Source organism: Ambystoma mexicanum, chromosome 3q (assembly GCF_040938575.1).
Source record: "Ambystoma mexicanum isolate Mex_15411 chromosome 3q, UKY_AmexF1_1, whole genome shotgun sequence".
NCBI classification, from domain to species: domain Eukaryota; kingdom Metazoa; phylum Chordata; class Amphibia; order Caudata; family Ambystomatidae; genus Ambystoma; species Ambystoma mexicanum.
In genome coordinates, this window is record NC_090926.1 from 58655344 (window position 1) to 58680397 (window position 25054).

The window sequence follows — 25054 nt, forward strand, 5'->3', positions numbered from 1 at the left end:
CTGCTTTTATGCAGCACACCCCCATTCACTCAGCCTAGCTGTCACTCAAACATGGTAAGTGGTGAGCCGGCCGGCTCACCACTTGGGCCAATCACACAAGAGTGCGACAGTCCAGGGTGCCTAAACCCCCTCCCCCTCCCACACCCCCTCTGGTACCCAGACAAAGTGGCACCTCTTTTGGAGGCTTCTGTGGAGAAGCCCGCCAAAAAGTGGAACAAAGGGCTCGATTTGGGTTGGAGTCACAGAAGAGAACATAAACGCCATTTTAGAATCCAGTCCTGGCAAAAAATACCAACCGGCGAATTAATATTAATTAAATAAACCGGCGGTATGTTCGAGGCTATGAGAATTAAATAATTAAAGTTGGTAGCCTCGAACAATGGGAAAATCACATAGGGATATATTTGCGGTCGAATATAAAAAGTAGTATCCACCAGCCAAAACTCGATCAGGGGGGACGGAGACATGCCCCCTCGACTAACAGACCCCGGGGCAATCAAATTGCCCCGACCAGTACGTCCACAATATGATGGTTTGTACTGGTTTCTGTTAATAATTTGAGACTAGTAAAGCCAATGGTGACTTTACATGCCCTGGGAGACAGTCAGTCCCAGGTTATGGAGTCTATGGTGGGGTGTCACTATGACACCCCTGTGTCACTGCACGGATGGTGCTGTGTAACACACATAGTAGAAACACATGAGACCCTATGGAGTGAAGGACCCCATAGCCCATAAAACACATGAACAGTCAAAGGAACACCATAAATCGGGTCCAAGAGTGGGAGAAAGAGTCTTGCTCTTGGCAGGAGAAAAAAACAAACGCCAGAAATCCAGCAAAGCTGCTGGGGGACTCACTAGGTTAGGAAATTCAGCCTAAAGAGGGAATTCTCCCTAACAGCTTGCTAAGAGAGAACTGCCCTTCAAGCCTAGAGCACACTCTACTCGAGGCACTGGGGCATCCATAGCATTCATTGCAAATGTTCCTCTTGAGTCCATTTGCAAAGCGGAAACCTGGAGTTCTGTACACACCTTTACAAAACACTATTGCCTAGGTACTCATTCTAGGTCTGATTCTCAGGTGGGACAAGCAGTACTAAGACATCTTTTCTCTACTATTCCTTCTCACAACCCACCTCCAACTCCGGGTACTGCTCGCTAGTCTATGCACCGCATGTGATTCTAAGCAGATTAACAAGCATCAGAAGACATGCATTACTTACCGTAATAGCATTTCTGAGGATTGTATCCACTTAGATTCACATGCGCCCTCCCTACTTCCCCGCTCGGGGTGGAAGGAACATAGACGTCTTACTACTTTCTCTCTTTACGTACTTACTATAGTCTTGGGCTACCTCATGGCAGAAAAAATACAATCGGAGGGACCTCGGCGCGTGAGGGGATTTTGGTTACTACACACGTCACGATAGGGATAGTGTTACAGGCACGCCTAAGCCAACGTCCCCTTTCGGTCCCCGAACGACGAGATGCAATACTCCGCGGTTACCACTGGATGTCGGGCCATATGCATAGCATGTGAATCTAAGCAGATACAATCATCAGAAATGCTATTACGGTAAGTAATGCATGTCTTACTGTTAACTCTGAGTTACAGTTACCGATTTTACTCTTTCACATATAAACCTATACTTTTCAAAGCAGAATCCTTTCTTATCCAGTGCTTCCCTATTCTATGGCGCCAACACTTTCCTATTTTATGGCTGGAGTTCTCTCAGAGGCAGAAGGAGGACCATAGTGGTCATGGTGCCAGCTGTACAGTTAGTTCAGTCCTGGCGAAGTCTCTTCAAAACAAGTATTTCACTTTAGAGTTAGAAAAGGGTACATATCCTTCAGAAAAGATGCCCTAGGAGGATTCCAGCAGTGGGCCCGGGTGAATTGGATGAACGGACTCCCAATCACAGAAAACACCCCAAAGCTTTTCAGAAATCACACAGGCGTAAGGTAAGTAAATAACCCAGCCAACACAGTACCTCAGCACAGATGAGTTGCAGCAGGAAGTCATCAGGATCTGCAGCCAAAAACCCACTTGATGAATTCCTTTGTCATGAAGATGGGATTTTGCAGCGGGGATTAACGGAGAAGGCTCCAAGCAAGAGTTTCTTTGCAGCTCTGGTTTTGACGCACCTTTTCAGGAGCCAGGAGAAGACTGAATAGCGCTTGTCGAATTCTTGTCTCTAAACCGGTCCAGCACTGATGAGTGGACTTAAATCTGGTCTCTGAAAATCCAGGAGGAGGCCACCAAGTTTGCCATCCTCCATAAACCTCGCCTATAAATCTCACACTCTGAGGCATGCAATGCAGACTAAACCGATCCTAGTGAAATTCCTCAGCAACCCCTCGCTCACACAACTTTTTACTCCTCTACGTATCTCCCCGATTACAACAGGCACTTTGCTAACATCCTTAGCTACTCCCTAGGGGTCATCCTTCTCTCACCCTCCCTTGTTATTCTCCACCTGACACTGCGACTTGTTGCCTGTCCTTTTGAGCGTCACCGTAGTCGGGCCCTCCCTCGACCAGTCTTCCCCTGCACTCTTTTACCAGCACTTGCCTATGGACACCTTACCTGACTAGCCTTGAGGCTGGACCACCCCCTTTTCCGCACTATTGACCCACCTTGTTTTTTCCCCACAGAACTGCCCCCCCTCCCCTGGCCAGCCCCCAGGGCCCCCATCCCTCCCACACTTCTCCCTCACCCCCCTCCTTATCCCTTCCCTCGGCCCATCAGCCCCCTCCCCCCCCCTGCACTTGCATGATCCGAATGTGTCAAGGCCTAGTAGAAACGTTAGCTATTTCTCCTCTGTACCATTTTCCCCCCCAATTCCACCCCCCCCCCTCCCCCTCCCTAGTCTTGTGGCACCTGGAAACACTTTCTGCTGTATAGGCGACATACAATAAATAAATATTGGTATCCCACCCCTCCCCCTGCTTGGAGACCGCAACATATGGTTTAATGCCCCAGGCAACCCCATGACACGACTACGCGTGGGCAAACAAAGCCCTCAACCAGACTCAACACCTCAGGACATGCACTCGATCATATGATATGGACGGACCACGCAGCCATTACATTCTCGCTCCCGTCACCCATCTCCCCCCCCCCCCCCCCCCCCCCCCCACACGCTTGGCTAACACTGTACCATCCACTGCGTCCCGCTATGGAACAAGGTCATAATAACAATGTACTTGGCGGACTCCCTGCTCTCCTCCCTCCCCAGACTACCAGTCAATTGAGAATACCCTCAATCAGTCACTTTGACATATGGTTCTCAAATGCCCTCCTGCTCCCCCCACCCCCCCAACCGTTCACCCCGCACCTAAAATCCCTCCTAAACACTTAACCACTCCCTTCAACACAGATGGCTGGATCGACCCGTCTACCCATAACAGAACCACCTACACCTGCTGCCAAGCACCTCCTCAATCCCGGAAAAACAGAAATCGCGCTTCGAGGGGATTGTCCTCCGACGTATTCCACATCTGACATGTTATGACCACAGCTGTGCTGCTTCGGAAAACTTTGGGCAGAGGGCGTCCTGCGTCGATACGTTGTTCCTCAAGGGCCTCCGTCGAGGGTCGATATCACCGGATGTTATATATAGAACGCACAGCGCCCGTAGCCTCAGCTCTGTTTTTTCCACAAACGTGTTTGCTTCGGAATCTCGGCGCGCTCGGTTCTTCTCTTTGATGTCTTCTTGACATTTAAAAAATGCCGGGACTGCGGTTCAAAGATGTCCATCACGGACCCGCACAACATCTGCCTCTGGTGCCTCGGCGAAAGCTACGCCACCGGCGACTGCAATGATTGCCAGTCCCTGGCATCTAAGGCCTTGCGGGAGCGTAAGAAGAAATTAAAGGTAGGTTAGGGTGTCTAAGCCCCATAAATGGAAGTCCGCTGGGCTTTTGACCGATGTCTCGAGGGGCGACTCTCTGCGTCGGCGAAAATCAAGGGGGTCTCGGTGTCAGAGAGGTTCCCGCCATTCCTCTGCCTCTTCGAGGCATTCTAGGAAGCGCCGTCACCGATCGCCTTACTCGTCGGAGGACTGCGCCAGACGATTGACTTGTCCCACCAAGTCTTTGTCGCGGGCCGAATGGGATGCATTCCACCAGCAGATGATGGTGATTTTTGAAGCGCAAGGCACAGTTCCGGCCGTGCCTTCAAAAGAAGCCGGCAGGAACGGGCTCAGTCCACCACTCGCACGCCTTTGAGCTCGGGCGGTCGGCACGATCATCGGGAGCCATCGAGGTCCCGCTTGGACAAGGGAGATCGCCATAGCCGTGCCCGATCCAGGTCCCGGTCCTCGACACCAAGACCGTCGGAACCTGTGAAGCCTTTGAGGAAGGCGTCAACGCCATCAGCGCTTTGTCCGTCGAGGGACACTCTCGGGGCTCCGCCCTCTAAGTTGTCGGCACCTCATTCGACGCAGATTCCCTTGACACCCTCAACGCCGTTTGTGGAGAATTTGCCGGAGGTGCCCGGAGGGCTGTGGAAACTCAGAGGAAGGCTCTCAGTAAGCCTGTTAGGCCTGTTTTTGAGCCCTACTCTGTTCCTCCTCCCAGATTGGATTTGTTCCAACCTTTGGACTATATTTCGGAGGTGGCGGAAGGGTGCCTCCTGATGTCCCTGTTGACCTTTTGTCTGGACACAGTCAGATGGAGGAACTCTGTCAGTCTTTGCATGACGCCAGTGGTCTTGCCACCTCTCCGGAGGTGGAGTTTGGCAGGCCTGAGCCTGGGACGCATGCCGAATCCTCATATAGGCGTCTCATGTCAAGGGTGACTGAATACTTGGGGTGGTCTGCTACATCTGTTGATTTTGATCAGGATGTTCTGACGGACATCCTAAACCAAGGTCCACCCACTGACCCGGTGTTGCCATTTCACCTGGCTTTGCAAAGAAGGGTGGCGGCGGCTTGGACTGCTCCGAGAGTCTCCCGGCAGTGAATAAGTCGCTTCTGAAAAAATGACCCCTGCTACTTCACGACGCACCCTACTCGGGAGAGTTTGGTAGTTTAGGCGGCTATGGTCCCCGCGAAGCAGGCTGCGTACCCTACCATCTCTCCTGATGGGGACGAGAAGTGCTTTGATGGTTGGGCGAAGAAGATATTTTCATCTGAGGCTATGGCTTTAAAAGCAGCCAACTTTGTTTGTGCCTTGGCAAGATTCACTCACACTCTGTGGAATTGTGCATCTTTGCCGGCTGAGCATATTCCCGAAGGGGAATATCAGGATGGTTTTCTAGCCCTCGTGCAAGACGGCACGGATGCCATGTGTGAATCCGTTCAGTAGGGTTTGGACACAGCAGACTGTGTCAGCCGGTCCATGGCTGCGAGCACCGTGATACGCAGGTTTGCGTGGTTGCGGAAGTCTGGGTTTGCTCCTGATGTGCAATCCCAGCTTCTCAGCATGCCCTTTGATGGTGCATCTATTTGGCAGCAAGGCTGACGAGAGCCTTGAGAGGTTGCAGACCTCCAAAGCTGCAGCAAAGTCTTTGACCGCTGCAGTAGGTCAACCTGCGCCTTTTCGTCCTAGGGGACAGCAATGGACGGGATGTTCCTTACGGTACTACTCTACCTTTGGTCGATCGAGAGGAGCTGCCAGTCAAAGGGGCCACCGTAGGGGTACCAGAGGTGGAAAGCAAGGTACTTGAGGTGCCAAAGCCGCTCGGGCAGTTGCCTCTTTGCCCTCAGGCACTGCCGCAGCTGCGTCCGCTCAGCCATGAGGCCATGTCCCATGGTTTGCCGGTTGGGGGCAGACTGCGCAGCATTTTGGAGAATGGCGAGCCATTACTTGAGATGTGTGGGTTCTGGAGATCATAGCCTACGGCTACTGTCTTCCCTTCCAGCAGAGGCCTCACGACAATCCTCCGGGAAAGCTCTCTTTGAAGCGTCCGGATCTGCTCCTTGTGCAGGAAATCCTATCCCTGCTGGAGAAAGGCGCCATAGAACTGGTGCCTCTAGCAGAGAGGAACAAGGGATGGTATTCCCCTTATTTTTTGATCCCGAAAATGGACGGGGGATTGAGACCCATCATGGACTTGCGTTGGTTCAACCAGCTCCTCGGGAAGGATAAGTTCAAGATGGTCACTCTTTCTCCAGTCCGCCAGGCCCTTCAACTTAAGGGTTGGTTGGTGTCTCTCGACCTCAAGGATGCTTACTTGCATGTGCCGATTCATCACAAGCACAGGAAGTACCTGAGGTTTGTGGTTGGCGACTCACATTTTCAGTTTTGGGTCTTGCCGTTCAGATTGACCTCCCCCCTGAGGGTCTTCACCAAGCTGATGGTGGTAGTGGCAGCGTATCTCATGAAAGGGGATTCATGTCTACCCCTACCTGGACGATTGGTTGATCAGGGTGCGCTCTCCCGAGCAAGCCCTGGATCATCTGTCCGTCACCTGCCACTCCCTTCAAAAGCTGGACTTCTCCCTCAATTTAAAAGTCCCATTTGACACCTACCCAACGGCTCCAATACATCAGAGCAGTGTTCGACAAATCACTGGGGCAGTGTTTGCCTCCCCAGGTGAGGGCTCATCACATTCTGCAGATGGACAGATTTCAGCGTACCCAGAGTCTCCCGGCGTTCGAGTTCTTGAGGTTGCTCGACCTCATGCCATCCTGCATTTTCCTGGTGCCACAGGCCAGGCTGCGGATGAGATCTCTGCAGTGGGCTTTCAAGATGCAGTGGTCGCAGTTCTCCGGCAGGATGTTGGATCCCGTTCAGATTCCGCCCTCAGTCGCATAGGATCTTCTGTGGTGGGCCGTCGAAGGCAATCTGATGAAGGGAGCTCCATTTCGGCAACTTTGGCCGGAGGTGACAATCGTGATGGACGCATCCCTCACAGGTTGGGGAGCTCATGCAAACGAGTTGACAGCCAGCGGCCGTTGGTCTCCGGAGTCCAGACTCCACATCAATCTGTTGGAGCTGTGGGCCGTCGGGCTAGCCCTGAAGGCTTTCCTGCCGTCTGTGCGGGGGAAGAATGTCCCGATTATGACAGACAATACAGTGGCCATGCACTACCTCAACAAAAAAGGGGGGCAGTATCTCTCCCGTTGTGCAGAGAGGCGATGCAACTCTGGTTCTGGGCCATCCAGCACGAAATTTCAATCTTGGCAGTTCATCTTGCCGGAGACGAAAATGCGGCGGCCGACACTCTACAGGCAGAGAACGGTCTCTCACGAGTGGGAGCTGGCTCAGGAAGTTCTGTTGGAGATCTTCACCGTTTGGGGAACCCCACAAGTGGATCTCTTCGCCACCAGTGTCAACCGGAAGTGATTCTGCTCGTGGAAATTTCCTCCAAGAGGAGCCTTGGGGGACGCGTTCATAGTGGAGTGGTCCTTCCCACTGCTGTGCGCGTTTCCTCCAGTCCCCGTCATTCTGCAAGTGTTGCAGAGGTTACAGATGTTCGGTTCCCGGGTGATCCTCATTGCTCCGGCATGGGCAAGGAGACCGTGGTACCTGGACCTTCTAGACATGTCCATCTGCCCTCCATGCCGTCTTCCCTACCAAGATGATCTGCTCTCACGGGAGGTGTGGGGGGAGGGGTCTGGTTCTCCATCCAGAGGTCAAGTTTCCCCGCCTTCATGCTTGGTTTCTGAAGGGTTCAGGTATAAGGATTGGGACCTCCCCGAAGACGTGATGGAGGTGCTGCTTTCGGCCAGAAAGCCCGCAACGAAATCCCTGTACTGTTCCAGTTGGAGAAAGTTCTGTGACTGGTGCAGGGTACGGAATGTGGATCCTTGCCAATGTTCCATTCCTTTTTGCCTTCTTTAGCCCACAAGGGCCTGCAAGTGAGTACCATTTAGAGTTACCTGGTGGTGCTGTCCATATTTAAGCGCTTGTCTGAGGAATGTTCTTATTTTAAGATTCCTTTTTCTCCGTTTCTAAAAGGGGCTAACTAATGTGTTTCCACCGTTGCCTTTACAGGTGCCGGGATGGTGTTTGAATTTAGGGTTAACATTCCTAATGGGAGCTCCGTTTGAGCCCTTACATTCTTGTCCGGAGACTGTTGTCTTTTAAAACTGTGTTTTTGGTTGCAGTTACTTCCGCATGCAGAGTGAGTGAGTTGCAGGCACTTTCCGCCAAGCCACCCTTTACTGTTTTCCATAAGGACAGGGTTGTCCAGCGGGTGCAGCCTTCTTTTCTTCCGAAGGTTGTCGGAATTCCATTTGAGCCAGAGTTTAACTCTCCCAGCGTTTTATCCTCCTCCACATCCAGGTAGGGAAAAGGAGAGGCTCCATAGGTTGGATCCTAGGAGAGCTTTGAGTTTCTATCCCTCACGGATGTCCCAGGTCAGAGTGGACGATCAGCTCTTTGCTGGTTATGCTGGAAGACGCCTGGGTCAGGCTGTTTCCAAGCAGACCTTGTCCAGATGGAACATTTTGACGGACTCTGAGTGTTACCGTTTGGCGGGAAAGGACCCTCCCGTGGGCTTACGGGCTCACTCTACTAGGGGTGTGGCTGCCTCCACTGCTCTGCAGAGGGGTGTTCCTATTCGCAACGTTTGTGAAGCAGCCACATGGGCCTCTGTCCATAAGTTTGTGAGACACTATTCCTTGGACTCCATCCATGGGCAGGATTTGGTAAGGCAGTTCTCTGTCCTCTATTCAGCCATTTAATTGAGCATTCTAAAATTGTAAATTCTTTTCTCGCCTCCAAATGTTGGTACACTGCTTTGGGAGTCTGTCATAGATGTGGAATACGTCAGAGGACACAATCCCCTCGAAGAACAAGTTACTTACCTTATCTGGTAACGTTCTTTTGATGGAATGTTCCTCCGACGTATTCCACATCGCACCCTCCCAGCCTGCCCCTCTACATAATTTCTTCTGCGATTGCAGCTTACGTTTCCGCAAGGCTTTCTGCAGTCATACTGGCAGGAGATTGATGCCACACGTTCTGGGGAAAAAACTACAACTGAGGCCACGGGCACGGTGCGTCCTATATATAACATCCGGTGACGTCGACCCTCGAGGAACAACGTAACGACGCAGGACGCCCTCTGCCGAAAAGTTTCTGAAGCGGCACAGCTGTGCTCATTACCTGTCATAGATGTGGAATACGTCAGAGGAACATCCCATTGAAAGAACGTTACCAGATAAGGTAAGTAACCTGTTCTTTGCGGGAAGACTACTCTTACAACCTACACCTCCGCACTCTGACAAATCTTTCCTTATCTCTCCTACTCCCGCAGTCACTTCAATCTTGTGTGTTGTCCTCTCCTGCATAGACTACACCAACTCCCTTTTCCCGAGTGCCCCTACTTATCAACTCTGAATGCTCCAAATGGTCCAGAACTCTGCAGTTAGGATTCTCCTTGCCCTTGGCACCACAGAACAAATGTTCAAAGCCACTCACCCGCACACGTCTGCAACCATACAACCTTCTCAATACCCATACAAAACTCATAAAGCCTAAAGTCACTCGCTGGCACATAACTCGGCTATTCTTTTAAGGACTCTGCTAGTCGCTGTTTTAAGTGACATTTCTCTCCCCTCTGAGCCCATTTGTTATTCCTGTTGGTCTTTGTGAGCGCCCATAGGCCTTTTGGGTGAGTGTGCGCTAGATAAAAATTAATTTGGTTATTTAGTATAACCTCGGAGACACAACTTTTCTTCAAAAACAAAATCCCTCTGCCCCTGAATTGGTCACACCCGCTGCTCCCAGCACTCCTAATACACCCCAACTTTAACTTTACTTCTGTCACCCCGGCTGAAGGTGTTCATCACCATCCAATACCTCAAAGCAGCATCCAATTGCACAGGGGACATTTGCCCTGTCCACCTCCAAGATGTGTGCGGACCAACTATTGCCAATTTCATGAACTCCTTCAACTCCCATGTAGTACCCAACTCAATCAATGAAGCCTGGGTCACGCCGCTACTGAAAAACCCGCCCTATCACCACGGTGCCATACTTTCTGAAAGTTCTTGACCGTACTGCCTACTTACAACTTCAATCCCACCTTGAAACCCACAATTTACTGGGCACCCGCCAATCTGGGTTCAAGCCAAGGCACAGCAGTCAGCCCTCCTCGATCTAAACCGAGCTCTATCCCGTCTGCAATGCGCGGGGGATCTCGCCATCCTCCTACTTGACCTCTCGACAGCTTTTGATATAGTCTACCATGGGATTCAATGCAACCACGTCACTACATGTAATCATGTCCCTGCAAAAAAAAGTTGCGGTTTTGAGACATTACATTGAACATGCGGGGAACACTCCCGCAACCCCAATTGTATTTATTTAAATTTTCTTTTTACAAGGGGACATCCCTGCAACCCATACATAATGTCACCTTATATATGGTTGCCAATGGCTTTTCCTGGCGACCTTATGAATGGGGACATTACCGGATACCCTTTTAACCTATCAACCAAAGCGGCTTATTGGATTAAGTCCTTCCTGACTGGATGATCCTCCGGGTCTTAGCTGGGGCTAAAGCAGCTGACCCCTATTGTCTTCCAGAATGATCTTGCCTCTCGCTTACTCTATAACATGTACACTAAGCCTCTCTTTGACCATTTGGACAACCTAAACATTCCATACGCAAACTTTTCCGATGATACGCAGGGCCTCCTTAAACTCGCTGTTAATCGCGCACTTAAGCCAATATTAACCACATTTACAGCATCATCCAGCCCTGGATGGCTATTCAACATCCCTGCCTGAACAATGATAAAATGGAGAGCCTCTTCATCCGCTCCCCGCTCCGCCTCAAACACCTCGACCTGCCTTTGCCGCCTTCCGCGTTGATGGAAACATCACCCCTGTGTAAACCCATGTCAAAAGCGAGTTTATCTCGACTCGGAGCTAAACATGCAGAAACATGTCGAGGCGGTTGCCTCGTCTGTGGCCTATTCTACTAAACTCATTAACCTCTCCAGGAAATTCCTTGCCACCAGCAACTGCCTCACCCTAGCCAGAGCCATCATCGAAACAGACTAGTGCCATCTTTGCAGGAACTTATATATATAAAAAAACTTGACACACTACAACTGGCCCGAAACAACACCCTCAGAGCAGTGTGGGACCTTCAGACCACATCTCGGTAGCGAGACACAAAGCACATTTGCTGCTAATCAAGGGGAGTATTGAGTTCAAAATCCTGTCATCACCCATCGCTGCCTTCACAACACTGCCCCCGTACCTCACCCATCGCATCACCAAAAAAAAGCCCAAACTGCACAGCTTGCGCTCCCCCTCTTCCTCCTCACTACCCCCGGATACAAAAGAGAGCTGGTGGATCTAGCTTCACCGTCATTGCCCACACCCTGTGGCACTCCCTAACATCCTGCATCCAAGATGAACCCTCGTACCTTTTACTTTTTTGCAAAGAAGTAAAAACTGCATGGTCCCCTCCAGAAATGTCTACCCGTCATCAAATTAGCATGCTACCTGTATTGTAAGGACCACACCGGAATTGTACTTCTGTAACAAAAAGGTAACTCTGCTACCAATATTGTAACCTTTTTAGCGTCTTATCTGGGCGCTTTAATTGAAATTAATAAATCCACTACTTGAAATAAATACACTACTCCCAATGACATATCGCACACCACCTCTGGCAGCCACCCCCCCCCCCCCCCCCCACAATGACAAAAATGTGGTCTACCTGGACACAAGTTCTACTACTCTCTCATACCCTTGTCAACTTCAAAGCACCCATCCACTTGCCAGGTCAATATGGGTAGCTTGTAGGGACCTGGTCATCCCTAACCAACTTCACTTTGGTGGTGGAATGCACACACGCCTTCTAAACTCCATAAATGTTCCTAAAGCTTTGCAAGGGCATTCACCTACAGTGCTTTGAGCCCATACCAATGGGATAAAGGAGCTATACAAATGACAAATTACTTTACATTACTTCAACTCTCTAGAACAATTTCTAGGACTCGCTGGGTTCCTTCATCTCCAGTGAGCAGAATTCTACTTCCAGTGCACAGTAAGCAGAGGGGCCTTGTTGCACAGCAGTTTTCCCCAAATGTGCCTCTCTGATGGGTAAGAAGAGATTTCCTCTTGGCTTTCTGTGTTGTCTTCACCTCTATAGCAGAGTACTTTGGAATAGACCATCTTCCCCACCCCCAACAGAGTTTAATGTAAATCCTTCTGGTCGAGGGTTCATCCCATGACCCACTTAGTTAAATGCTATAGTGTATTGGTTGACTAGGCCTGTTAGGGGTCCAATCTTGGCTGCTGTAAGAAAGGTCTTTTGCCTGCTGATGTCCTGCCCAGAGTGCCTTGTATGCCGGGTGTGGGAAGGAGGCAGGAAGTTTGTCGAAGCCCAGCCAAAATCCAAGATGACGAGATCCCTCTGTGGTTAGAACCTCTCCTCTGGACTACTCACTTTCTCTGTCTGCCTGCATCAAAAGGTCTCCTGTAAACCTCCCCCCGCCCCCCACTCCAAAACTGCCCAGGGACATCCTGCATTCAGGAATGCACATGCAGCTCTACTAGAGTTGTTGAGGATTCTCCTACTGTCCACAGCAGGGTCAAATGGGTACACTATGGTTGTTCCCCTGAAGCATTTATGAAGGAGAGTCTGATTAGCAGACTTCACCTTCAGAGTGAGAATTGCCTTAATCATTTTATGTCGCCCGTCCAGGTGCCGTGGGAGCTTCCCCGTCCTTTCCAGTTTAGTCATCCTTTTCTCTGTTTTGGTTTTCAGTTTGAGTCAGTGGTGTTGAAGAGCCAGGTTTTTAGTAATTTCCTGAAATTTTAGGTGATCTTCGGTGTTTCTTATTTCTTTTGGGATGTTGTTCCAAGTTTTGCAGCTAAGTGGTGGAAGGAGGTGCCTCCAAGTTTTTTCTTAAGGTATTGTTTGATTTCCAGGCGGACTTTGTTGCTTGATCGGAGGTGTCTTGTTGGTTTGTAGATTATTTTCTTTTGTAGGAATTCTGCTCCTTGTCCACTGATTGACCTATACGTTATGCACATTGTTTTAAAGGTGATGCAATGTTTAACTGGGAGCCAGTGTAGTGTTTTAGGGCTGGGGTGATGTGGTCTCTTGTGGATAGTTTGAGTAGTCTTGCTGCTGCATTTTGGATCTGTTGCAGTTTCTTCAGGTGGTGGTCTGGTATTCCGAGGTAGAGTCTGTTTGCATAGTCGATTGACATGATTGGGGCGACGATAGTGAGTGTTTTGTGCGCGAAGGAGAGGAAAGGTAGAATTCTTCTTGCCGTGTGGAGGAGGATAAAACATTTCTTCACTGTTGCATTTATTTGTGGTTCTAAGGTTAGGGTGTTGTCCATTAGGACTCCCAGATTTACTACCTTCGATGGTGTTGGTGCGTTTCCCATTTCCGTGGGGCCACGGAATGGTGGTTTTGTTCTTAGTCTTTGGATATGATCATGATTTCTCTCTTTCCTGGATGAATGAAAGTTTCGAAAACCTTTTATACTTTTGTTTCGGACGGTAGAATTCCTAACTGGCCCTAACTCGAAAATGGGAGTAATCTCGACCATTAAATAATAACAGTTCTGATGTTTGTTAATCTGCTTAGAATCACATGCTGTGCATAGTCCGACATCCAGTGGTCACTGCGGAGTATTGCATTTTGTTTTTCGTAGTCGAAAAGGGGACGTCGATAAGGCGTGTCTGTATCACTATCCCTATAGTGACGTGCAGTGTACCCACAATCCCTCACGTGTCGAGGTCCCTCAGATTGTTTTTTTTCCGCCCAGATATTGGTCGCATTTACGCGGAGCTCCTCGAGAGATATTGCAAAAACATTTATTCGACCTTTGGTCATTATTAACTTAATACTTTACATCCCTCCTTCGGCGTCGTAGCTGCGAAGCTGTTTCACCGCCGATCAAGATCTTGGACGGCGGTGCCTTCGACGGAGGAGGTTGTTCGCCGAACACGTGTCCTGGACTCGCCGGCCAAATACAGTAGGGAGGGTGGGGTCGTGGGACATGTATTTTCTCTTTGAGAATGCCTTTCCCTTTCCCCTCCCTTTCCTTTGGGGTTGTTATCACATGCAATTGTTTCCTCAGCTATGGAAAGGACACCCACGTTGCAGTTTACCTGGAAAGACGAGCACAAACGGTGTAACCGTTGCTTGCCCATCGACCACACAGAAGACGGCTGTGCGGCCTGTTGGCTTCTTAAACCTAAGACTTTACAGGGCTGCAGGGTCAAAAGGTGGGCAGCCTACGCCATGTCGGTCTGATTCCTCATCCGCCGCCGCCGCCGAGGCGAGGAATGTGATAACCCGATGTCCGTTTCGGAAGTCGTAGACCTCTCTAAGGAGCGTTCACGCTCCTCGTCTGTCCCCAGCCCCGACAAGCTCGGCTCACGCCCTGCTTATGGGGATGAACACCCCGGCGACACTGACGCACACAAAAAACACTCCCATAAACACACGACCCACGGCTCTTCCTCGACGAAGAGAGCATTAGCGCCAACGGAGACGCAGGTCCTACCAGCGGCCTCCTCAGACCGTAAGAGTTTTAAGCCCCCGTCACAAACGCGACTAGGTTACCCCCAGATAAGGGCGCTATCACTAAACCGCCAGACGATGCGCACCGTCGGAGAGCGCGAACGTCGGCATAGAGCAAGCGCACCTGTAAAGTCTACGCCAGAGGTACCCTCGACAAATTAGTTGTCCAGAGCCTGGCGCGGATTGTTTCCACCGATAGCCAGAGACGGACGGCGAAAGAAATGTCGATCACCGCTCACGAGGCCTGGGAGACGCCGAAAAGGTCAGAAGGAAGGCAGGATCTGCCCCCTCCGTCGAGAGGGACTTCTAGCCTACCAGAAGGCTTTTCAGAAGGCGATGGGAGCCTTGACGTTATGGGATAGGTCGAAGCGTTTTCAAACTGAAGGCCCCCCCGCCACTCTGGGGTACCTCAAGAAACTCTAGAGAGACTCCAGGTTTGTATGGACAAAATGGAGAGGTTTATGGCGACTCAGAACCTTCTAACACCCAAGAGATCCAGAGCGGGACCTCGGGAGGGTCCCAGGGCCAAGTACCCTAGGCTATTTAATCCCCTCCAAGAGGATGTAGATTTATATGACCTCACTGAAGAGGACCCCCACTTTCAGGAGGATGACGAATTCTTAGGCAACGAAGGGGAACAAAACCTAGAGGAGGAAGGTTTTGAAGATAACCCAGATATGGGAAGAAGGCGCTTCACCGCCTTGGCAGTCCCCATCAGCGTTTTCAGACCCGACGCCCTAAACCTTACCCCCCCCCCCCCCCCCCTCCACCTCTCCCAAGGACTCACCTACCTTTTTTAATGCAATACTACATAAGGCAGCAGCGCATTTCGAAATCGAGACTGGGGAAATTTCTCCTGACATAGACTTTGTAGAAAAGATCATCAAGGAGAACCCTACCCTCCCCCCCCCCCCCCCTGTCAGCCAAACCATTCCCCTCCTCGCCCCAGTAAAGAGACGAATTATTCCTTCGCTATATACACCCACGTTGGTCAGAGGGGTCAACCCGAGGATAGAAAAATGTAGTCTCTCCCCATCGGACCCGTTATACGTCAGGGGCCACTCTGTACCAGACTCCTTAGCGGTGACAAATACAAGGAAAAGAGCAGGGGTCCCGCTGTCAACCAGCGAGGCACCACCAGATAAAGAGGGTAAGAAAATGGTATGCCCTATGAAGGAGGATTACAGCCTCAGCTGCCTTTTCCGCAAGAATTGCCAACAACAACTCTTTGCTGGCAAGTTACGCAGATGCACAATGGAGCAAACTACGTAAGGACATTGAGGAGGTACCGGAACCCCTAAGTACTCTGCTTCTGGCCACGGTTACTGAAGGGACCTTACTCAACCAAAGCATCACTAAAAATACTCTGGATGCTGCAGAAACAGCTGGCCGTTCCCTAGTCCAAGGAATCCTCCTCAAACGCCATGTATAGCTACGTAATTCAGGTTTTAAACCTGAAACACGAGCATCTCTAATTAACAAACCTATAGAAGATGCCAACCTCTTTGGGAAGGCGGCGGATGAGGCACTAGAGACCGCAAAGAAGGATTTTGACACCATCAAAACCCTAGACCAAATTTCAAGGCCTCCAAACAAACGTGGTTATGGCAACAGACACTTTTTTCGAGGCCAACTCCCGCAGCAGCAATACTCTGCAGGTAACTGGTCCTCTAACCAAGGCACCAGTGGACAATGCAACCAAAGAGGATAACGTCGTGGCAAGGCAAGAGGTCTTGGTCCCACCCCTAGAGGTTCCCAAGCCACCAACACCAAATGACTCGCAGATTCGGGTCCGCTCCCATGCATCGCTGGTCGGGGCCGGTTAACATCCTTTCTTCCAGCATGGGAGGGTATAACATCAGACCGCTGGGTACTATCCACCATAGCCCGCGGTTACTGTATAGAATTCAACAGTTCCCCTATGTACAGACCCCCAAGGGGATGACGCATGTCACCAGAACACCTCGCCATCCTTCTTCAAGAAGTGGACCAACTACTAGAAAAAGGAGCTATAGACGTTGTGCCTCTATCTCGGGTAACGGAAGGTATTTATTCAGTGTACTTCCTGTACCCCAAAAAGGACTTAACCATGCGCCCTGTACTAGATCTGCGCCCAGCGTACAAATTTGTCAAACCTCAAAGGTTTCGTATGGTGACTTTACAGGAGGTGATCCCCCTGCTTTCAAAGGGAGATTACATGACAACACTGGACATGAAAGTTACATACTTTCATATTTTAATGTTGCCAGCGCACAGAAAATACCTCGGGTTCATGATAGAGGGCAAACACTACCAGTTCAGAGTGCTACCCTTCGGCATAGCATCAGCGCCGAGAGTATTCACACAGGTACTGGCAGTATACCCTTACCTCGACAATTGGCTCATAACAGGGGATTCTTACGAAACATGCTTCTCAAATACCCGAAAGACTGTAGACCTTTTGTTCCAACTGGGCTTCTCCATTAACGAGAAGAAGCCCAGCTTAGACCCCAGCCGGATCAAACAATTCCTAGGGGCTCTAATTCGAACAAAGGAAGGCCTCGTCTTCCCCTCCGAGGATCCAAAACATGCAGTTTCAGATCCCTAAATATGTGGCCGGTCGAGAGGTGACGGTGCGCAAAGCAATGATCTTACTAGGAATGATTGCGTCATGTATTTATTTGGTACCTCACGTGTGCCTGCGCCTAATGCAAGAGTGGCTCAACAGCCAGTGGCGTCAGGCCAGCGGACAGTGGGACTATCTAGTGGTGGTCTTGCAAGCCTTGGTTCTCTCGCTACGGTGGTGGTCAAAGGGAAACCTGGTAATAGGGAAACCATTCGCCACCCCCGCAGTGGAAGCTACTCTAACCACAGACGCATCCCTCACAGGATGGGGGGGGCTCACCTATCCCATCAGACTGCTCACAGAGTTTGGACTCCGAGCATAGCATCCAAGCACATAAACTTACTGTTCAAGGCACTGAAAGCCTTCCAGGCACACCTGCAAGGGAAGACGGTGATGGTCCTCACGGACAGCACCACAGCCATGTACTTCCTCAACAAGCAAGGGGGCACTCACTCTCCAAGCTGTCCAGAACATCTGGAATTGGGCTCACAGAGAGAGCATGTTCCTATTGTCACAACATGTACCAGGGGAACTTCATCTGCTAGCAGATGAACTCAACAGAGACTTCCCTCTGCCCTTGGAGTACAAATGGCGGTTACACGAAGACATCGTCTTCACACAATGGGGATTCCCAGAAATAGATCTGTTCGCAACTCTGGAGAACTCCCAATGCCAAGGTACCCCCAGAACCAATCCAAGGGGAACAGTCTATCAATACCATGGTCAGGGAAATTTGTTTACGCTTTTCCCCCCCGACTCCCCTTCTCAACAAGATAGTGCACAAGATGCACCAGGAACAAGTTACCATGATACTGGTGGCCCCTATGTGGGCCCGACAGCCATGGTTTGCTCACTTGATGGAGATGTCCCTATCTCCTCCAGTGAAACTTCCCTGCCCGTACAACATGCTGTCACAGGACAAGGGCAGGACACTACATCCATGCCCTCAGACCATGAACTTAGCAGCCTGGCTCCTGAGATTTATTTTTTTTTTTTTACAAAAAATAAGCACCAGCTGCGTTTTTTTTAAAAAAAGTTGTATTTATGTGTTTGGTCGCTTTTGAAGCGACCGCAAACATAAATACGTTTTTGAAGCTGAGGTTTTATTTCTAAGTTTTCCGGGCTCCTCCAGCCCGGAAAACTTAGAAAAGAAAACGCAGCTAGTGCTTATTTTTTGTAAAAAAAAAAATAAATAGCACTTACCGAGATTCAGCTGCAGCTTTCCTGCTCTGGTCTCCAGTCCGCGTCCGCCGAGTCCCGGCACTAATGAAGGGAAAGCCACCCAGCGGTAGACTTTGTTTACTACAGCTGGCTGGCTTTTCCTTCATTAGTGCCGCAAAAGCCAGCACAGGAGGGCCTCCATTTCACCAAATGGCTGCGCCCCTGTGCTTGCTTTTTCGAATTTTGAGCTTGAATAGCTCAAAATATTACATAGGAAGTTTTAAAACAGAGGATGCTAGTATTTTTTTATGTGGCCTATCTATTTTTTAAATAAAATTTTTTACTAGACCATCCCTTTAACTCTAAAGTCCATTTAGCTGCACTTTCCGCATACACCACTTCCCAACTTAGTGTCATGGTGAAAGTCCCAGTTATTAAAGCCTTCATGGAAGGAGTGAAGAGGATCCACCCTCCCATAGCTAACCCTGCTCCCGGATGGGACCTAAATGTGGTACTAACCAGGCTCATGGGGTCACCCTTTGAACCCATGCACAAAGCAACACTTAAAGACCTCACTATTAAGGCTGCTTTTCTAATAGCTATCCCCTCCATTAGGAGAGTAAGTGAACTACAAGTGCTCTCTGTACCAGACCCCTTTTGTAACAGTTCACAAGGATAAGGTGGTTCTACGTACACATCCTAGGTTTGTACCAAAATTTATCTCTAAATTCCATGTCAACCAGTCACTAAAACTACCAACGTTCTTTCAAAACCCTTCAAACTTAGGGGAGAAGAGCCTGCATACACTGGATGCTCGCAGAGCCGTTATGTTTTATATGGATAGAACTAGACCATTGAGAAAGACTAATCAGTTCTTTGTCTCGGTGGCAGTAGGAAGAGAAGGAGATGCAGTTTCAAAATCCACTATTTCTAAATGGATTGTACAATGCATCACTCTGTTTCTATCTTGCTGAGAGAGAACTACCCTTCAAGCCAAGAGCACACTCCACTCGAGGCACCAGGGCTTCCATAGCTTTCATTGCCAATGCCCCTCTTGAGTCCATTTGCAAAGCGGCAACCTGGAGTTCTGTTCACACCTTTACAAAACACTACTGTCTAGATGCCCACTCTAGATCTGATTCCCAGGTGGGACAAGCAGTATTAAGACCTCTTTTCTCTACTGTTCCTTCTCACAACCCACCTCCAACTCTGGGTACTGCTCGCTAGTCTATGCACAGCATGTGATTCGAAGCAGATTAACAAATATCAGAAGACAATGCATTACTTACCGTAAAAGCATTTCTGATGGTTGTATCTGCTTAGATTCACATGCGCCCACCTTTCCTCCCCGCTCGGATGGAAGGAACATAGACTTTCTTCTAGATCTCTTTTCTGTACTCTCTCACGTCTAGAAGGCTGCCTCAGGGCAGAAAAAATACAGAGGGACTTCGATGTGTGAGGGATTGTGGGTACACTGCACATCACTATAGGGATAGTGTTAGACACGCCTTGTCGACGTCCCCTTTTCGACTACAGAAAACAAAATGCAATACTCCGCAGTGACCACTGGATTTTAGACTATGCACAGCATGTGAATCTAAGCAGATTCAACCATCAGCAATGCTTTTACGGTAAGTAAGGCATTTTCATACGTTCAAGTCAGTCTGGTCAAAATATAAAACCCTATACTAAGAAAACATAACCTTGCCCTCCTTATTAGAATAACAAATGTGTTAAAGGAATACAAAATTAAAATGGTGTCTCAAAAGGAAATGCCAGAGCGGCTTCAGCACCAACTCCCATCCCCAGGTTCAACCCCACGGTGTCTAGAGACTCTCAAAAACAAAGTATGGGTGGATGGCACAATTCCATCAGTCTTGCACACTTTGGTTTATAATCTAACAGCCCAATCACTTCTTTAGGCTTCGTCCGCCTTGCCATCAATAATCAGTTAATATATTCTCAATTTCTTACAGTTCCGCACAGGCTTCCCACTGATGGGATTGAGCCTGTCTCTCCTTTGTGGGGGTTCCCTTCCCCCACGTTTTTATCTTGTATCTTTTCCACTGTCGACTTTCGAGACAGCAAGGAATTTACATAGACATCTGCATGACCACTTGGACTTCTCTGAAGAGGACGGCTGCTGCAACTCCTGGACCGTTGGTTTGCCCGGTGAAGCCCTGCTGCATCTGCGAATCGGCAAGTTCATCTCGACCGAGAAGTCCTGCAAGGACGACTTCTCCCTTTGAGTTGGTGGGACCATCAACTCCACCCGTAAGCCACCTGGATACCGTTCTCAGAGCTGGTTGTATTTTCCTCAGAGTGCTGCAGGAAACTGAATAATCAGGGAGACGGACACCCTTTGTGTGCTTTACTACAGCTACCGGAATCAAGATTTGCCAGTTGCCAGCTTTTCGACCAGTGCAGTGCATGAGTCTCCCCTCCTCTTCCCCCCCCCCCCCCCCCCCCCCCGACGTCCTCCCACTTATCCCCACGACTGAGGCTCAGGAACAGCGAGATATGCAGGAGCTGTCAGGAACAGAAGTCTTCAGCTGCATCTTTTTCTTCATTGTAAGGTACTGTGAAAACCTGACCAAGAGAACTTGCCTCACTGCGAAGTGCTTGAAACTTTGGCAACTTGCAGGCCTAGTCAGCTTGTGACCCAACATATGAACCTTTGTGTTACGAACTACTTCTGAGAACTTTGGCAAAGACTTTTCCGTTTACCTACCAGAACTGCTTTATCCTATACAAGACTTTAGCCCATTGATTGTTGGCCTACCCTATTGCATTGAATTAGCTCCTCTGGTGAACTCAAACGATTTGCACTAAGAGTAACTGTAATCTTATTAACCTATGCCTTTTTGCTCCTACTTCAAAGTAGTTTAAATGCCTCAGACCCGAACCGTGTAAAGTACTGAAGTATATTTTTGTGTGATATAGATTGCCTCCTCCTAGTGAATGTTTTATAACTGACTGTGAAATAAATAAATTAATAAGTGTTTTACCAAGAAACCTTGACTCTATTGTGATTGTAGACTTCTGTGTAACCTCCTTACAGTTCACATTCCCCTCTTAAGCCTTGCTGCTCAGCAACGCTACCAAAACTGTGTAGTACAGACTCATACCAAAGGTTGGTTTTGCTTACACCTGTAGTCCTAGTTGTGTGTAGTGGTCCCAAAGGGTACTGCATACAAACTTTGCCTAACAGCTTGTACTTACTGATTTCAATTTTACAGCTCTACAGCTTACATTACCCCCCTCTTAAGGTAAGCCTGGCTGCTCAGTCACACTACCAACTTGTGTAGGACATGCCTATATTAAAAGGTTACCGAATACCAAGCAGATTTGTGGCGTCCTCACCAGTTGGACTGCGGACTCCCACGGCTTCCCGGCCCCCCTCCCCGACTCCCCCCTGAAACCCGCCCAACCGAGGACCCTCCTACCCAGGTGATCCTCCTCGCTTGTCCACCCCCAGGGTCTGAATCCAAAAGCGAAGGCCTTCCCCTGGCCACCTGAGTATGGAATCCCTGGGGACTAGGTTGTGAAACACTCTGGTTTTTCACACCAAGGATCGACCTGCCATTTTGACTCAACAGGAAGTAGCCCTAAGATGCATAATAAATATGAATCGGGACTTCTTCACACAACAGCCCTTGGCAGTAATTAAGGTTATTCGAACCACACCAAAACCACTTTATCCCATTGAGTTACATGAGCATCGAAGCATAGTTTATATTTTGGTTCCGAAAAGCGTTCTAGAGCTTCCAACAATGAGCTGCTGTACAATGACTGAAAAAGTAGAAAGGACTCCGGGAATGTAATCCTTGATCCTGTATATAACACAATTGGGTGCTTGGGCTATTTAAATTTGCTCTAGGGAAAAAGACTTGAATAATGCTGTGTGAATCACCAAAGTAAAATTTCAAATGGAAAAAGACTAGAGAAGACGCTTCAAGCGGGTGCAATATACCGCTCCACCTGTGGCAGGCTTGTACTATCTCTTATATAATACCTGGTTTTATAAAGTGCTACAAACCTGCAGGTAAGTGCTGAAATTATAGTTGATTTTATCATTCAACTGTGGTACTCCATTTATCGACCTCGGAAGGATGAAAGACTGATTTGGCCCTTCTGGGATTCGAAACTGCATCAGCAGGCTAGGCACAGCTGTCGGAACAAGCGCTCCACTCGCAGTGCTATCCGACGGGTTATCTTGTGGCCCCAAACCAATATGATGAATTGGTATATCTTAAAATAAGTATCTAAGATGGCGTTGATGCATGTCGTGTTTAATGGGACCTAATTTTGCATCCATTTGAAGTACTCTATATGAAGTCTAGAAAGTATTGTGTGAAACTAGGATACAGATTGTTCACTTTCCTTCTTCTTGTTAAGTCCTTGGGACCTCTTCTAATCCCCCAATTTAGACTAAACCTGACAGCTGCTTTCTTTTTATTTCAGAGATCGTCTCCGTCTTCAGAAGAAATTTCAGAAGCAATTTGGTGTCCGCCAGAAGTGGGATCAGCGGTCGCAGGTAATGGCATCCTATGCTTTACCTTTTTAAGCTAAAGTTGGTTGTTTGTTTTTCTGGAGGTGACTGCTAAGATTTGCTTACGTTTTCCACTTCCTGTCTGAGTATAGGGTGAAATTCAGGAATCAGTCTCCCTGGCTTCAGAACCTAAACGCACATCATTCCTGATCAGTGGATCACTGAAGCAATGTTATCTTGTTTTAAAATGGGTTTTCAAAAGCCACCATGTGGGAGGATTTTGGGAGGCCAGCCTATTGTGAACAGGGAGACACTGAGATTTTAGCCAAACACTATCTAGTTAAGGTAGCAGAGTGGCAAGTCTTAGTCTCAGGAGGGCTGAGAGGGTGGTCTAGGGCTACATTGAGTCAAAGCAGAACACCAATAATTCAGTTGTGTACAACAATTTAATGCGCTTTTAAAATGCACACTAACCAATTGAAACCTATTCCAACATTGTCACACACTTGTATAAAATAGATATATACACTCCCCCTTAAGAGAAGGAAAAAACATCTGATTTAATAACCAGTGAAACAGAGGCAAGTATTCAGATGCATACAATTTAGTAAAGACACTTGGAGGGGGGGGGAGGTTTGTTCCCTTTGTACAGCCCTACCATGGTGTTGGGTGTTGTACCCTAAAAACATCCATTCAAAAGGTATACTTTTCAGGTATGTTTTGAGATTTGGGCGATGCCAGTGGTTATGATTCAAAAGTTAAAAAGGTAAGTAAACTAACTAGACCCAAGTCACAACGATAGGCCTAGGAAGGGTTTTGTACGATCGGACTGAAGAAAAAGGTCTGACCGTACAAAACAACTGAAAAAAATGCTACCACGAAGGGTTCGAACCTTTGGTGGTAGCATTACAGGTAAGTAAAAAATAATGACTGTAGGGGTGTCCCCCGCAACACCCCACCCACTATAATGTGTGGCATAGTGAGCGGGGTGTTGCAGGGAACACCCCTGCAACCCCCGTAGTATGTAAGGGTGTTCGCATGAGAAAGGTGCAAACGTTTCGTAGTTCGCACCTTTCTCATGCGAACATTCCGGCCGCGGCAAAGTCAGCTGCGGCCGGATCACTTAGAATCCTACGAGGGATCATTCACCAGGCCCCACCGACCGAAGTCTGGAAAGAGTAGTTTAGGGATAGGACTTTATGCCCATGTAACACATGGGAGAACAGGAGGGGAAAAGGTACATGCATGTAACTTACCCCTCTTACTCTGTTCTCCAGAAACCACTGCTGAGGTTGTGGAATCCGTTGGGAACACAATCTTCTGTGCTTGGTCTGTCGAGGAATGCCCAGGAGTCGCGGTGTGTTGGGGATAATTGTCTTAAATGTGCTACCCCAGCAACTTTGTTGGATTTTGAGGGCTTGATTTGTTTACCTGGAAAGAGGTTGAGCCTTTTTTTCCCCCCCACTCTTTCGTGTTTTGATGTTTCTTTACACTGGTGTTCTTAGGCATCATCTTCATGTGTTACACAGCACCCTCAGTGCAGTCACACAGGGATGTCTTTTAGACTTCCCAAAGGTTTAAATACCTTCTCTGGGATAAACTACTCTATCCCAGAGAATGTAAAGTAAAGTTGACTTTACTAGGTTGTATTGCTCTCCCAGAGTGCACGGACAATCATAAATCACCAATGCAATTACCGAGCCAATACTTTGAACGCAGGAAGACACAATAACTTGCAACCACACACTCTTAGACAATAATGAGCACTTATACGGCTATTTATTCAAAGTTTAGAAGCAACCAGTGATAACATAGAAATAAATCACAGAAGAAACAAAGAATGCAAAAGAAAATACATCAACGTGAGTGTAATTGGATTCCTCATCTCGCCAGAAGCAGCTGGAAGACCACGATAACAGCCAGGCCGAGAGCACAACAGCCCACAGGTGTGCCGGACGAAAGCGTCCCCCCCCCTCCTGCTGAAGTCTCACCTCAACGCTCAGGGGTTCCGCATATATGCACCCTTCAAAAGGGGTGGCGATTTCTGGAACCTTCTGGCAACGCACTTGCGCATTGATGAGCTGCCACTGGTTGCCAGCTGGGTCAACCGACAGTAACCTCAAGGAGCAAAGTGCCTCCCTCCTCTAAAAACAAACACCATGGAAAACAGTCCCATAGCTCATAACAAGACATAACAAAGTTGGCTTTCCCAGCAGAAATGTCCTTGACTGCATAGCGGGTTTGGAAAGCAGGTTTTCTTCAGCATTGTGAATCTAGCTCTTAGCAAAATGAGTGCAGTGTTTCACTGCGGCATGAAGCAAATATCCATCATGGCT

The 25054-nt window shown here is 48.8% G+C and overlaps 1 protein-coding gene across 5 annotated transcripts in view; it reads left to right on the forward strand.

The window, feature by feature from the left end:
- Positions 1 to 25054, forward strand: part of EIF3D (eukaryotic translation initiation factor 3 subunit D) — a 202473-nt gene that overhangs the window by 40442 nt on the left and 136977 nt on the right. For all 5 annotated transcript variants that reach the window (XM_069653086.1, XM_069653081.1, XM_069653084.1 and 2 more), the window contains one exon: positions 22691 to 22763. In XM_069653086.1, the coding sequence (XP_069509187.1) occupies positions 22691 to 22763 (73 nt within the window). The remainder of the gene's footprint in view (positions 1 to 22690; positions 22764 to 25054) is intronic.